The 14,646-nt window shown below is 36.1% G+C and overlaps 1 protein-coding gene across 1 annotated transcript; it reads left to right on the forward strand.

The window, feature by feature from the left end:
* The first annotated feature begins 580 nt into the window (after nucleotides 1–580).
* On the forward strand, nucleotides 581–14,646 carry LOC122314504 (2-oxoglutarate-dependent dioxygenase 19-like). Its single transcript, XM_043130135.1, has 4 exons — nucleotides 581–802; nucleotides 12,646–12,887; nucleotides 13,697–14,024; nucleotides 14,235–14,646. Exons 1-4 carry the CDS (start codon nucleotides 581–583, stop codon nucleotides 14,481–14,483), a joined length of 1,041 nt encoding a protein of 346 aa, XP_042986069.1. The 3' UTR covers nucleotides 14,484–14,646.

Here is a 14,646-nt window from a genome sequence, read left to right on the forward strand (position 1 = left end):
AACAATATATTTATAAATATATTTATAATGCATGGAGAATAATGCTCCAGTACTTCAAGGAATGGATTGTGTGAGAATCCAAGTGCTCAAAACTTAATTGGATTGTGTGAGAATCCAAGTGATCAAAACTTAATTTGCATATTAAGTATGGACTTTCCTCATGAACTGATTAAAAAAAAAAACTGAGATACAAACTAGAAAAATAGAAGATAACCAAACCAAACCAAAAGAGATGCAAACAAATAAAAATATGTGAAATACATGTCCAAATTAATGATTAAAGAAAAAATAATAATAAAAATTAACTTGCATTTGCATTTATCGGTCGATTTCTTGGATTGAATTCTCGGTCCTTGCAGCACGGTCCTAAACAAAATGCATTCAAGTGGCCGACTGATTTAAATTATGCAGTACTCAATTGGACCCCAAGTCGGCCTCTACGAAGACAGGTCTTTCTTTTTACTTTATGTCAGCATCCATCCAGCACTCATTTTGCCACATCTGATCGTCTAACCATTTCCTACTCAATTTTCCAATCATCCTCGATCTCAAGTCTCAAACCATTTTCTATCAATTTCCCATGACGACATGCAAGAAACTAGCCGAATCACCTGGCCTCACATCTATTCCTTCCCTTTACACTCACACCACAAATCCCAAAGATATTCAAGCAGTTTCAGAAGACCCGGAAGACCCAATCCCGGTCATTGATTTCTCATTTCTCACCTCAGGCACTCCTCATCAACGGTCTCAAGCCATCCAAGAGCTTGGCAAGGCCTGCAAGGACTGGGGCTTCTTCCTGGTAAAATATCAATCAATTTTTAACTATTTCTTTTCTTTACCAGTACTGGAGATACATGTGTACGTAGTTGGCGCCACTACAACATATGGCACTTTTCCCGGCGATCTATAATCGCCGAGAAAAGTGAAAAAATCTCCGCCAAAAATATATACCGGCGATTTAAAAATTGCTGCATATTCGCTGGTAATATTCAGCCATTTCCTATATACTGCGGTGGACAGTAAAAATCGCCGCTAAAACTAAAGGATTTCCCAGCGATTTTTTAATCGCTGGCAAAAGAATTTAAAAAGAAAATCATTTGCCAGCGATTAGAAAATCGCTGCCAAATCCTTTGCCAGCGATTTTTGAATCGCTGCCAAAGGAATTTAAAAACAGAAAGTCATTTTCCAGCGATTAGAAAATCGCTACCAAATCGTTTACCAGCGATTTTTTAATCGCTGGCAAAGGACGTTCGATTATTTAATTCCTTTGTCCTTTGCCAGGGATTTTATAATCGCTGGGAAATCCTTTGTCAGCAATTTTTTATTCACTGGCAATTGACTTTCGGTTATTAAATTATTTTGACAGCGATTCAAAAATCGCTGGCAAAGGATTTCCCAGCGATTTTCTAATCGCTGGAAAATCCTTTCGGTTGTGAAATTCCTTTGGCAGCGATTAAAAAATCGCTGGCAAAGGATTTCCCAGCGATTAGATTGAGCGTCGCCATTAAATAACCTTTTCAATTTTATCAGCCTATTCCCCACGAAAAAAGGGTCTTTTCCGGCGACTTTTAATCGCCGCAAATAGTATTTTAAAAAATAAAAAAAAAAAATTATAATACAGGTGAACCTATATGGCTGTCATAGCCTAAAACACACAACATCCTTATCATACAATTAAATCAACCTATTATATCTTATAAATTCATCAAAATCTATATTCATTCCAGTTGAAACAACATGATGCTTATGCTATATAAAAAGCTGCAGCTAGAGTAAGCCAATTGAGACAACTACTTTACGGTTAATAATCTACCTGGAATGTTGTTGATGGTCTAACACACCCACTGCTCTCTTGGTCCCCCAGTTAATGGGCAGTTTTACAAAAACCTGCAAAAAATGACTTTTTATCATGGTAAATATAAGGGTGGCAGCATGATTACCTTAGTCAACACATTCCTTCTATTATTCAAAATTCCTTGCTGCACTATTCCAGGAGTTCCAGGAATGCTAAGTGTTGGTTCTTTGTAAGCAGGAACCTACGCAAAAATGCCAAAGCATTAGAATCTCAATGAGACATAACACTAAGATCAGTTCTAAGATGCAAATATCCAAAAGAAACAAATTTAAGAATTAAAAAGCTAAAATAGAACTCAAGAATACTGATCTACAAGGACTCAACAACAAGGTAAGACATGCAATAACATCAACAAAAAGAAGCATTACTCGCAGGGGTAGATCCCTCTAAGGAAACCCTTGCCCGTGAAAAGGATAGGTTTCCAGCTAAGAAAGAACCACCTCTTTCAAAGACCTTTTGAGGATTACATCCCTCAGCAGGCCATCTATTGATGGAAGAATCTGTTGTTGCAACCCAGATAGTATCGTCATGTAAAGCCAATTGCAGAATGGGGTGCTCCCCTGTGCAGAGCAAAAGACTCTCTCTTGTTGCCAAGTCTATCAAGTATAAATGAGGGTATAACTTGTGTCGGGCATCAAAAAGATGAGCATCAAATATAAATACCGAAAGACATTCAAGAATAGAAAGAAAATACAGTATAATTATAATTAGTTAATTTACACAAGAAAACTATACTCACAGAAAGGTCTCTCCCACCGCTATAAACATGACTAAATGTTGGAGTAGTGGCAAGTGCCCAAACAGAATCTGTATGCACAGCTTTGGAATGCACACATCGCTGCTGACCAAGATCCCAAATTCTATAAAGAAAGGTGGTATAGTTAATTGACTACAACCAAAGCAGAGGTGCTAATACTCATACACATACCTGTTTGTATAATTACATACATGTTTGTATGCTTACATGCAATGCATGATTATTTTACAGTAGAAGATAGGTGCCAGAAATCTACCTGATCATAGAGTCAGAAGATCCTAATAAAGACAGCCTGCAACAATTAAGTTTACCAAAACAATCACTAATTTGCAAGAAGAAAATAGTAGGAAATACAGTTTGTATACATGCTGTATAGATGAAACATCCAATCAGGATGTATTAACATAGAAAAATTAGTCTAAGCATCGTTGAATACTCGTGTTTGTGAGTTCTATAAAAGAGAATTTGCGTGGAAGTATTGTTGCAGTTTGGCTGATTGAAAAGTGTATATATAGGTTTACGCTGAAAACTTGGCAACTGATATGAGCCCCAACTAAAATATTTTAGCCTAAACCTGCACAAGCATAGTATCTAAAACTTTTATCAAAACCATTTTTTGATAAGTGAACTCTTACCAAAACAATTTTACTATATAATTCACAATAAAACTGCCTACCAATCAAACATACCTTCCAGTAGCTGTTATTAAGCAAAACCCTAATGTTATCCGTATGACCTCGTAATTTCATAGGCTTTGAACCAGTTCTTGGGTCCCAAACACGAACAACCTAGAGAAAATAAGAAAGTTTGATAAACCACATTTAAATAATGATAAAAGTTATGAGAGCCAATTCAACATCTGCACATAGATTTTTTATTTTTATTTTTTTGGTAAGTAAAAGTAATAACCAATAGGCGTGGCCCAAGTACATTGACTAACTATATCTAATACCAATCAGCAATGCATGTAGTTTGCAATAAAAAACAACAATGGGTACTTTATGCATTGAATAACAAAATGTCCTTAGATTTGTCGGATATGCATTGAATAGCATGCAGTTGAGCAGAGTGTGTAGCCTTAATACACACTCAACACATGAAATGGGTAGTTTTACAAAAACAAAAATAAAACAAATCTGATGCACTCAGAGTTGGAGCAATATTCTCATGCTCTTAAACATCATAACAGTGATGTTTATAAAAAAAATTTATAAACAGAGATACATCATAACAGTGACTTATTTATTAAAAATAAATAAAAACATCATAACAATCACATCTCATGAGACAGAATAAGAACAGACCATCATTAACAAACCTGTAAGAACCTTATGCTGTGAATCAAGCTTGACTGTAACATCAGAATGACATAAAGCTAAAACACAGCATAGATATCCCTTTAGAGGACCTACACAGATTCTCAAGGTTTGATCAATAGCGAACATTGCATATTTATAATCCCGATTGTGACGCCCCCAAATTCCGTTTGGGATAGGATGGACATTTGAAGCGTCGAGACATGCAACACAAGGTTACCTGCCCCCGTTCATGACATATAAGATGCAATGTTCCTAACATGCATCTAACATTATGCAATATTCGCAGCGGATAATTTTTTTCTTTAGCAATACTATGCACCAAATTGAAAATATCCCAAACGCTTAAAACATACTTCATACATAAAGACCCATTGAGTAGATCACAACACTAGTCCAAAATGGTTATGATCCAAAAAATACTAAAGATGCAACTCCATTGTACAAGTAGTAATTTACGTTAACTACTATATTAACATTGACGTCGCACCATCGCTTAGTCAACTGTGTCTAGTTGATCAGCTCCTGATTCTCCTTCAGGTCCTGTAACAAGATCTACCATTCGGGAGGAATGGTAGTTGGGACTACCAAAGTAAGATTTGATTACAAATTTCAGTAAGTTAACAAAAAAACTTCCACACAAGCTAATGATGCATGAATGACAGTAAAAGCATAAATGCATAATCAAATTCATAAGTAATTAAAGTATAACTTGGCGTACAACATAGCATAATTGACATAACTTAAATTGAAACATGAACTGAACTTGACTTGACATGAACTTGATCTGAAACTTGACTTAACATGAAAAATACATACTCCACAGTTGTTGTGGCCCCATGTATTCTACGTGTAAATACATACTCCACAGTTGTTGTTGCCCCATGTATTCTACAAAAACTTGACTTAACATGAAAAATACATACTCCACAGTTGTTGTGGCCCCATGTATTCTACGTGTAAATACATACTCCACAGTTGTTGTGGCCCCATGTATTCTACACAAACTTGACTTAACATGAAAAATACATACTCTACAGTTGTTGTGGCCCCATGTATTCTACGTGTAAATACATACTCCACAGTTGTTGTGGCCCCATGTATTCTACACAAACTTGACTTAACATGAAAAATACATACTCCACAGTTGTTGTGGCCCCATGTATTCTACGTGTAAATACATACTCCACAGTTGTTGTGGCTCCATGTATTCTACGGAAACTTATTCTTTAACTGCTTAAATACATACTCCATGGTTGTTGTGGCCCCATGTATTCTACGTGACACAATTGCTGTGTCTCACGTAGTGTATGCGTCACAATTGCTGTGACCCCATACATAAGTAATCAAGATGAAACGTGACTGGAATACGAAATGACTGAAGCCCTGATGTAACATAACGTGACTTGAATATAACTTGAAATACATGAGCAACTTGAGATAGAAATATTTCGTAACATTACATAACATATAATAGACAACATATTTAACATGACATATTTGTAACAGTGAATATTACATGACTTGACATACATGTAATAGATGGCATACTTAGCATGACGTACTTGTAAGGTACAGTAATACATGACAGAATATATTATGTAACAGATAAAAATTGACGACAGAATAAATTCTGTATAATAGACAATTACGTGATAACTTGACATGGCATGACATATATGATAACATACATACATACACTGTAGTTCCTTTACTTAGCACACATACACAGTAGACTGCTAGTAAGTTAAAAGCTAACTTACCTCGATCTCCGCGTTTCTTATAAAACTTCAAGTGCGACCACGAGGAACTGTAATTAGTGATTCTAAAAGTTAGAACTAAATCACTAAATATTTGAAATATGGAAAATACTAACTTAAAGAGTAAAATTTTCATTTTACTCTCTACATGTGGAAAAATGACCGTTTTACCCATAACTTAAGGGTTTTGCATACTAACTCCAAAAGTTTCTAAAATTTACATTCCTCATGTAAATTTTGTCCTAAACTTAAATATCAACTCAGAAAAATTTAAAACAAAACACAACTATGAAGAACACACTATGGTCGAAACATCCATAGGCCATTTCCTTTTATTTTTGTTGCAATTCCTTCCAACTTCAAAACTCATGCTTAAACCAAAATTTTGCAACAAACATCTTCCAATCCTAAGTTCAAAACCATACTTAAAACATCCATTTAGAAAAAGCTAATAATCAACACCAAACTCTTTTGTAAAAAGATCCAAGCACTTGAATCAAAAGTTTTGACCTTAAATCAAAACATCTTCAAGAATTTCAAAAATCAAATCTTACTTCTAACATATTCATAATATCATCCTAACATCAACCATGCTTTAAATCATCAAACTAAAGTCACCAAAATCACAAAATAACATTTGGAGTTTTTGGTTTTACACTTAGTCCAAAAACAGAAACTTTTTCCTCAACTAGTTTTGATAAATTTCTTGATCTATGACTTATAAATATATGATCTTCAAACCAAACCATTACATGGTTTAAAAAGATATCCTAAAACATATACAAGCTTCTAATTCAAGATCACATGGTTAGAAATTAACCAAAACATAAATTTAGCCAAGAATATCCACACTTTGGCTTATCTGAATATCTCTTTGCATAAAATTTCATATCTTTGAAACTAACATCAAATATCTTCAAAATAATAATATAAGATGTTTAAGATCCTCCAATAAAATTATCAAAGTCATTAGAATAGGTTTAGACCACCAAAGAGTTAAACTTTCTCAAAACAGAAACTGTTTTTCCTCTTCCAGTTTCTAAGTTTTTAAATCTAAGAACATCTTTCATCAAAACCTTTAATCATGCAAAAATCCTCAACCAATAGTCATATATACATGTTAAAAATACTCCATAAAAATTTCGGACCAATATCTATCCATTAACTTGGTCAAAAACTCCAAACTATAACATATTCTCCAGTTTACCTTCCAGAATGACCTTTCTATAGTTTATACAATATTTGACTGACCAAATTATTTTCAAATGGGGCAAATAAGATATCCATGTAAACTAGACTCAAAAAGGAACAACTTATATGAAGGAGACTTTATGATAAAATACTTACAACAGCTTCGAAATTGGCGTGAAAAATACCTCCTAAAAGCTGTCCGAGAGAGAGTGTTTGATATTCTTTCAATGGAAAGTGTAAATGAAGATAATTTCATGGAGAGAGGTGGCTGGAGATAATTATGGATGAGATATGGAAGAGATGAGGCTGGAGTTGAGAGTTGAGTGTAGTTTTCTCCTACCCAAAATATCTATAAAAGATTATCTCATAATATTCTATCCAATAGTATCTATAAAAAATCAATTTAAGATATTTTTATCTAATAATATCTATAAAAATCAACTCAAAATATTTTTACCCAATAATATTCATGAAAATTACCTCAAGATATTTCTTTTTATCCAATAATATCTACAGTTTTGAACAAACGTTTTGTCCGAAAATATGAAAAAATGTTATTGCGCCATAAGACTTTAAATAACCCTCCGAGTCTAATGGCACAAACCATAATACATTTTGACACTTCTAACTATCTCCAATAATCAAAAACACACTTTTGATACCATAGTAAATAATAACACTAACTATATAGTTAGACAAAAACCTATACGATTAATGGATTCGTGAAAACTTATGGGGTTTTCACGAGATTCCTAAAGTTAATAGAAATTTCACAATTGAATTTCTAGCGGGCTGTTACACCGATTGACTGCATAGAAAATATTTATTAATTGCCAAGGCAGAAAACGTTGGTATCTATAGCTCAGAGCTTAAAAAACTGAACACCAAGACATACATTCATAGGATTGTTTAGTAACAGGACTAGAGAGTTGAACGCAATTCTCAGGAAACTAGATAACTTGTGGAGCAGGCTCCACTATCTCTGAACTCAAGGGACTATACCATCCCTAGGACTTAAGCTATTAATCTTGGGAAAAAGTGTTCTCAAAGTACATTCCCATGATCTACTAGTTTAACACATAGTCATAAAGGTTAAAGGCTCTCAAAACATTCATTCAAACTCAATATTAAAAACAGGAGCAAATCAAACCTTAAAAAGAGTAGAAATAAATATCAATATTCAATAAGCCTACATTTGAAATGACAGTAATATTCATTGGAAGAGGGACCCATGCAGACATTGGGAAACAAGCTGACAATGACATTTCAGACAAAGATGTCTTCCAAATCTCTAATCATATATATATATGGTGGTATGTATATATATAGCAGTACAGCGGTTCCTTAGTCTTGTTGACAAGACCATGCACCTCTTTTACTTTGAATATTCATGCAGAAAAAGAGACAGATACATAGATAATTAATTACAAATAACTAAATAGAAAGTTGTTATTGGTGCAGCTAGCAATGGAGAGACATCTCATTCTCAACAATCATACAATATCCCTTTGCTATAAGCTTTTTGGATTTGTAACAGAGAAAAGTGAGTAAAAAAAAGATTCTATCTATATCTGAAAACCTTGGATCTTTTTTCATGCATCTGGTTTGAAAAAGGTCATAATGAGTACTTAATTGAAATGATATTTAAAATATTGCTAACACGCTTCGACTCCCCCATATTTTCCTTCTAAATAATTCAAAACAAATATCAAAACCCCCAAAAGAAAATGGCAAAATAATATGAGATGATACTTTTTCTGAGACAAAATAATGTAAAGAGAAAGATGGCATACCAAAGTACAGAATGCACTGTTGACTTTTGAGATTAGTGGGATGGTGGTTCATACTTTGGTTTTCTTAAAAACTAGGGAAGATCATGGGTGTCCAAATTAATCAGGAAAAAAAGTATTAGGATAAACTAAGGGAGTTGGTAGCTTGACACATGTCACATGTGAAAATGAGGTGGCACAGCAAGTGAAAAGGTCAAGTATAATTAGGTGAAAATAGCACAACAAGTTTTCCAATCTTGACATATTCATACTTCTATTTTTTATTAGAACACCAAGTGGATTGATTGGTTAACCTGCTGCATGATCAGGTAAATGTTTGTGAAATCCTACTTTCCTACTAAATAACTTTTGTACAAATTTCATTACCAAAGCTACTATTATGCACCGGAACCACAACTCAGAACCACAATTCCATGGCATGGTAGTAGTGTATTTTAAACAATACCAAAATAATTGACTAACCAACCCAAAACCACAACTCATATGCACAAAACAGATGCACAACACAGATGCACAGAAAAGAACCACAACTTTGATGCACAAAACAGAACCACAACTATCATGTGCACTAAAATGTCACTGCACTAAAACAGAACCACATAACAGATGAAGTTTGTAGTTCAAGCAGTCTCAAAGGCTAGTAGAATGCAGAAAATACAAGTTGAAGGCCACTTATCTTTCTTTCTTTCTTTTTTGATAAGTAGGCCTCTTCTCTTTCTTTTATATTTTCTTTATAAGTTTTAGTAATTTGAAATATAGAATAGATGTTAAACACATGTAGAACATCTGAAGGCATGAACCTTATTGTTAAAAAAACAGAGCAACGCACTAAAAATTTGTAAAAATATCGATGGCTGGAAGCTCTTCTAATATTCTAATGGGATGCACTAACTTATGTAGTCTTTAGTAATATTATTTGAACATGAATGTCACAGCTTCTCACAGCATGGGAGTTTTAAGTGATCTGCATATTCAACATTTATCATATACTGGCTTTGTTTTTCTTGCCTTTAACTCATTCATTGGACTTAATTCTGCTTTAAGTTTGAGTCCCCACATGCCCTAATATCATTATAAATTAACAGGCATGAAAAGAGATTAAATCAGAAAAAATAATAATAATAATAATAATAATAATAATCTTGGCAACTGGCAAGGTATCTCTATTCTTAAATACTCATATCTCTATACTATCAAGATCAAACAATTACCCAGCTAAAAGATGATAACTTAACGAGAAATGTTTGATCTATAAAGAGATCTTGCAGTAATAAACTTGGGAATAATGACATGACGTCGTTTGATGTGAGGCGTCAGATTATAGACCAACACTTTTTATTATAAAATAGATGATGTAACGTTTCACATTAAGTCATCATGCCAGTTTATATATTCACTTTTATAAAATCTCTTTCTAGACCTAAGACTTGATCTCTTAACAGCATTTCTTGATCCTTTTCAAAGTGGAAATCATTGTTCAACCTGTTATAAATTAAAATTATTCTTGAATGTCAAACGTACTAATGATATAAATAAATAATTGAATGATAGGCAAAAGACATGAATGTTATTTTCACACTAACTAGTTATACCTAACCAAAATATTGTAATATAATAAAAGTGTGTTCTTCTTTTCAAAAGTGAGAACTCACTGTTCAACCTTTTTACATGTAGCCTAAAGTATTATTAATCTTATCAGACGTGCATAGGATAAATAGGTAAGACAAGTAACAGCCAACTGATCCATTAGTTCTAATTGCCTTTTTCCTTTGCACTCACTACTGCATCATGCACAAACGATTAATATTCATGCAAACAACCAAAGCTATTAGTGGCTTGAGATTAAAGAGATTATCAGTAGGGCCAACCTCATGAGCCCCAAATCCCACCTCCTCTAGGGGTGTTCAACCGGGTTTCGAACCGGGTATCCGGGTATACCCGGGCCGGAATCCGGATTCAAAATCCGGACCGGGTTCCGGCCCAGTTATATCCGGATTATGACCTGGTCCGAAACCTGGATTAATCTGGGTTTTTACAACCCGGAAATCCAGGTTCCGGATCAAAACCGGGTTTTTTTTTTTTTTTTTCAAATATTGCAACCTTTCGGATCGGATTGCTGGTAGCAGTCCGAACAGGGCTGGGACTCGGAGCAAGACACGGCTGGCATTGGAGCCAGTTGATGTCATACCGAGGTCGAGGACCATGTAGAAGGGCTTGGGCGGGCTTCCCACACCCACGCGCGAGAAGTTCTCGCCGCTACCATGGCTCGTCCCGGACACGATCGGAGTGGACAGGTCCTCAGGGCGAAGCTCCGTCTTCATGGGTTCAAGATCCGACTCACTCACGCCGTCGAGGGATACCTGGAGCTTGGTGGTGAGCGATCTGACTCGGGCCGAGTCGTGAAGCTGAACCGAGAAAGTCTCGTGGGTGAAGCTGAACCGAGAAAGACGAGGAAGAAGCTGAACCGAGGAAGACGAAGAAGAAGCTGCGAGCTTGGTGGTGAGCGATCTGACTCGGGCCGAGTCGTGAAGCTGAACCGAGAAAGTCTCGTGGGTGAAGCTGAACCGAGAAAGACGAAGAAGAAGCTAAACCGAGAAAGACGAAGAAGAAGCTGGGGAGGGAGGCGAAGGAGTTCATCGTAGTCTTCGTAGAGCAGAGAGAGAGAGAGAGAGAGAGAGAGAGAGAGAGAGAGAGAGAGAGAGAGAGAGGGAGAGGGAAATCAGAAGGGGTGGGGGACAGCGCTATTAGGGTTTTTTCTTTTTGGTTTATAAAATCCGGGTACCGGGTTTTAAACCCTGATCCGGATTTAAAATCCGGTACCCGTACCGGATTAATCCGGTTTTTTAAATCTGGATGCCGGCCCGGATTTGACCCGGGCCGAAAACCGGAACCGCAATCCGGTATAACCGGATTCCGGGCCCCCGGATGAACAGCCCTAACCTCCTCTTTATCACTATGGATTAAGCAATTTTCCATAGTGAGCCCAATCAGATAACTAAATACATTACATCAGCCCAGATTTGCTAAATTTAAAATCACTAAAGCCAGTTATATATTATTTGGCAGGTCGGGCTCCATTTGCATCAGAAATTGAACTGCAATTGAAGGTTTCAGAATGGAATATTGGTTCCCTTTTACATTCAGTTCCCATTTTAAAACTATAGTTCAATTAGGAAGCTTATATGATTTGTCTAATACCGGGAACGAAAAGGATGGGGCATCTGATTTATAACTTGAAGTGAACGTGGGTGTGTCCGTGAGAAGCAGAGAAGGAGAAGGTGCTTACCAGTGGTCGGGAACTCAGAAATCCAACAACTCCCACAAGCCGTGTAGCACCAAACCCACAATCAATCTGCGGTGGAGATAGAGAAGGCGAAATAACTGAATGTCCTAGGATTCAAAGTCAGAGGGTTTTCAAGAGAGAGAGAGAGAGAGAGAGAGAGAGAGAGAGAGAAACTCAGAATCGAACCTGAAGCTTCTGAGGATGGAGTCTGGTTCAACTTCCGTGGGAGGGAAATGGCGTGGGGGTGGTGTGGCTAAATCGCTGGAGATTTCCTTCGGCTGAAATAGGTAAGCAAATGGCGTCGATGGTCTTTTGGAGAAGGACAGAACGTATAGAGGCGTGGAGAAAGAAGGAGCAGGTCATAGGGAATCGGGGGGTGGGTTTTTTTTTGGGGGGGGGGGCGCGGGACGAGGATGAAAATTAAGACTTGGCGCCCAAAGATACAGGTAAATTAGGCGATGGGAAAAGCATATTGTACTATAGCAGCGATTTCATAATCGTTGCAATAGTTATTATAAAGCCCTAGTTACTAAATGGTTTTATTAGATCATAAATTTTGCGGGGATTTTTAACTCGCTGGGAAAACACACTTTTGCCAACGATATTTTTGCGGCGATTATGTAATCGCCGGAATATCCCTGATTTCCTGTAGTGCGCATGCGTGCTCATGAGTTTGAAAACTTGTCTCAGCTGATCAATCATGGCGTACCGGAGAGGCAAATGGAGGCAGTGATAGAGGGTCTTAGAGGGTTCTTTGATCTGACAGAGGAGGAAAAGAGAGAATTCGAGGGGAAAAACTTGTTGGACCCAATCAGGTGCGGAACCAGCTTCAATACATCATTGGAGAAGGTTTTCTTCTGGAGGGATTTTCTCAAAATCCTTCTAAATCCTGATCATGAGTTTCAGTTCCCCTACAAACCTGCTGGATTCAGGTATTTAATTCATATATGGTTTAGCAATTTGCTACTGCATGCATGTGCTTAATTCTTCATTATAAGTACTGATCATAATAAAATACTAGTCTGGGACTAGATCTTCAAAGGTGAATCATAAAGTTTCTGTGATCACTTCGGCTTGAACAGATAAAATTTTTATTTATCATCTATACATTACATGTTTAATAAAAAATATATATATACATATAATATGTGGTGTAAGGGGGATGATGAGATTTTTTTATCTTCTAGTTTCAAGATTTGTTAACTTAGAAACAGTACTTGTCTACACCTTTATGCAAGCTGATCGAGCATGCAATATTAGACGACTCGTGTTCAGAATGGCCAGTAATTGTCTACTCATAATTGCCATGGGCCCATGATCTTGTTTGAGAGGTTGAAACTGACTTTGAGAGAGTATTTCCTACGTACGAGTTATCATTAATATCGGCCGATGCAATACAATGACGTTCCTATACATTAGTTAACATATTAATCCTGAATGATAAAATTCATAATAAAGAATAATTAATATTAATTTCTGTAAAATGAATTCTAATATCAGTTTAGGAAAATGAATTATAGCAATTCTAAATAGACAAATCTCATATAAGACTTTGTAAAAAATAGACTCTACCTTAAAAAAGTATAAAAAAAAACCTATTTTTTTATATTGGAATTCATTTTTTTACAATGGACTTATATAAGACTTGTCTATTAGAAACTTATACTTAGCATTACTCGTTTAGTTTATTTGTTGATGCTGTTGCTACTGATCATAAGTTTATTTGTTGATGTTGTTGCAGGGAGGTTTCATTGGATTACTGCAAAAGAATCCGGGAAGTGGCAAGGGAATTACTCAAAGCAATATCAATGAGCTTGGGATTGGAACCCTGCTACATCGAAAAGGCCACGAATCTGGAATCAGATTTACAAGTCTTCGCTGCAAACCTTTACCCTCCCTGTCCACAGCCAGAACTTGCGATGGGCTTGCCACCACATTCGGACCACGGCCTCTTGACTCTTCTCGTGCAGAATGGAATTGGTGGCCTCCAAACACAGCACAATGGGAATTGGGTCAATGTCAATGCCATTCCCAACTCCTTTCTGGTCAATACTGCCGATCAGCTCGAGGTGCAAAGCTTCTTTATTCTTTATTTCATCGTTCATAATCAACAAGTACTGATACATATGATTTCTTATATAAATATATATATATATATATATCAATCACTTGAATGAAAAAGATAATAAAATTTAAGATGAAAAATATCATTTTTTTTCTTAATCCAATACTGCCGTATATTCTAATTTCTACACAATGATGTTTTATTTTTGTATTAGATTTTGAGTAATGGGAAGTACAAGAGTAACGTGCATCGAGCAGTGGTGAACAGCAAAGCTACGAGGATGTCGCTCGGCATTGCGAACGGGCCTTCATTGGAGACGATGATCAAGCCAGCACCTGAGTTGGAAAGCAAGGAGCAGCCAGCAGCATACATTGGGATGACATACAAAGGCTACTTGGAACTTCAACAAGTCAACCAACTTGATGGGAAATCCTGCTTGGATCGTGTTCGAGCTTTCAATTAGTTAATGAATGTTGTCGTAGGTACTGTAATAATTTGTTAATCATCAAGACGCTAGCTGTTCACGATGATCGATACTCTCTAAGTATTTATGCTTTCCAGTGCTTTCAAACAATGCTTGTGTATTTAGTTATTGGATCTTATCGATCGGATCAAGCGCTTATAAA

The sequence above is a fragment of the Carya illinoinensis genome, chromosome 6 (assembly GCF_018687715.1).
Source record: "Carya illinoinensis cultivar Pawnee chromosome 6, C.illinoinensisPawnee_v1, whole genome shotgun sequence".
Lineage (NCBI taxonomy): Eukaryota > Viridiplantae > Streptophyta > Magnoliopsida > Fagales > Juglandaceae > Carya > Carya illinoinensis.

Excerpts from the sequence above, each read along its gene's own strand:
- LOC122314504 (XM_043130135.1), top strand. The coding sequence starts at position 581 with ATGACGACATGCAAGAAACTAGCCGAATCACCTGGCCTCACATCTATT. Across the intron at positions 12,888-13,696 it reads TACAAACCTGCTGGATTCAG|GGAGGTTTCATTGGATTACT; the intron begins GTATTTAATTCA and ends ATGTTGTTGCAG. Across the intron at positions 14,025-14,234 it reads ATACTGCCGATCAGCTCGAG|ATTTTGAGTAATGGGAAGTA; the intron begins GTGCAAAGCTTC and ends TTTTTGTATTAG.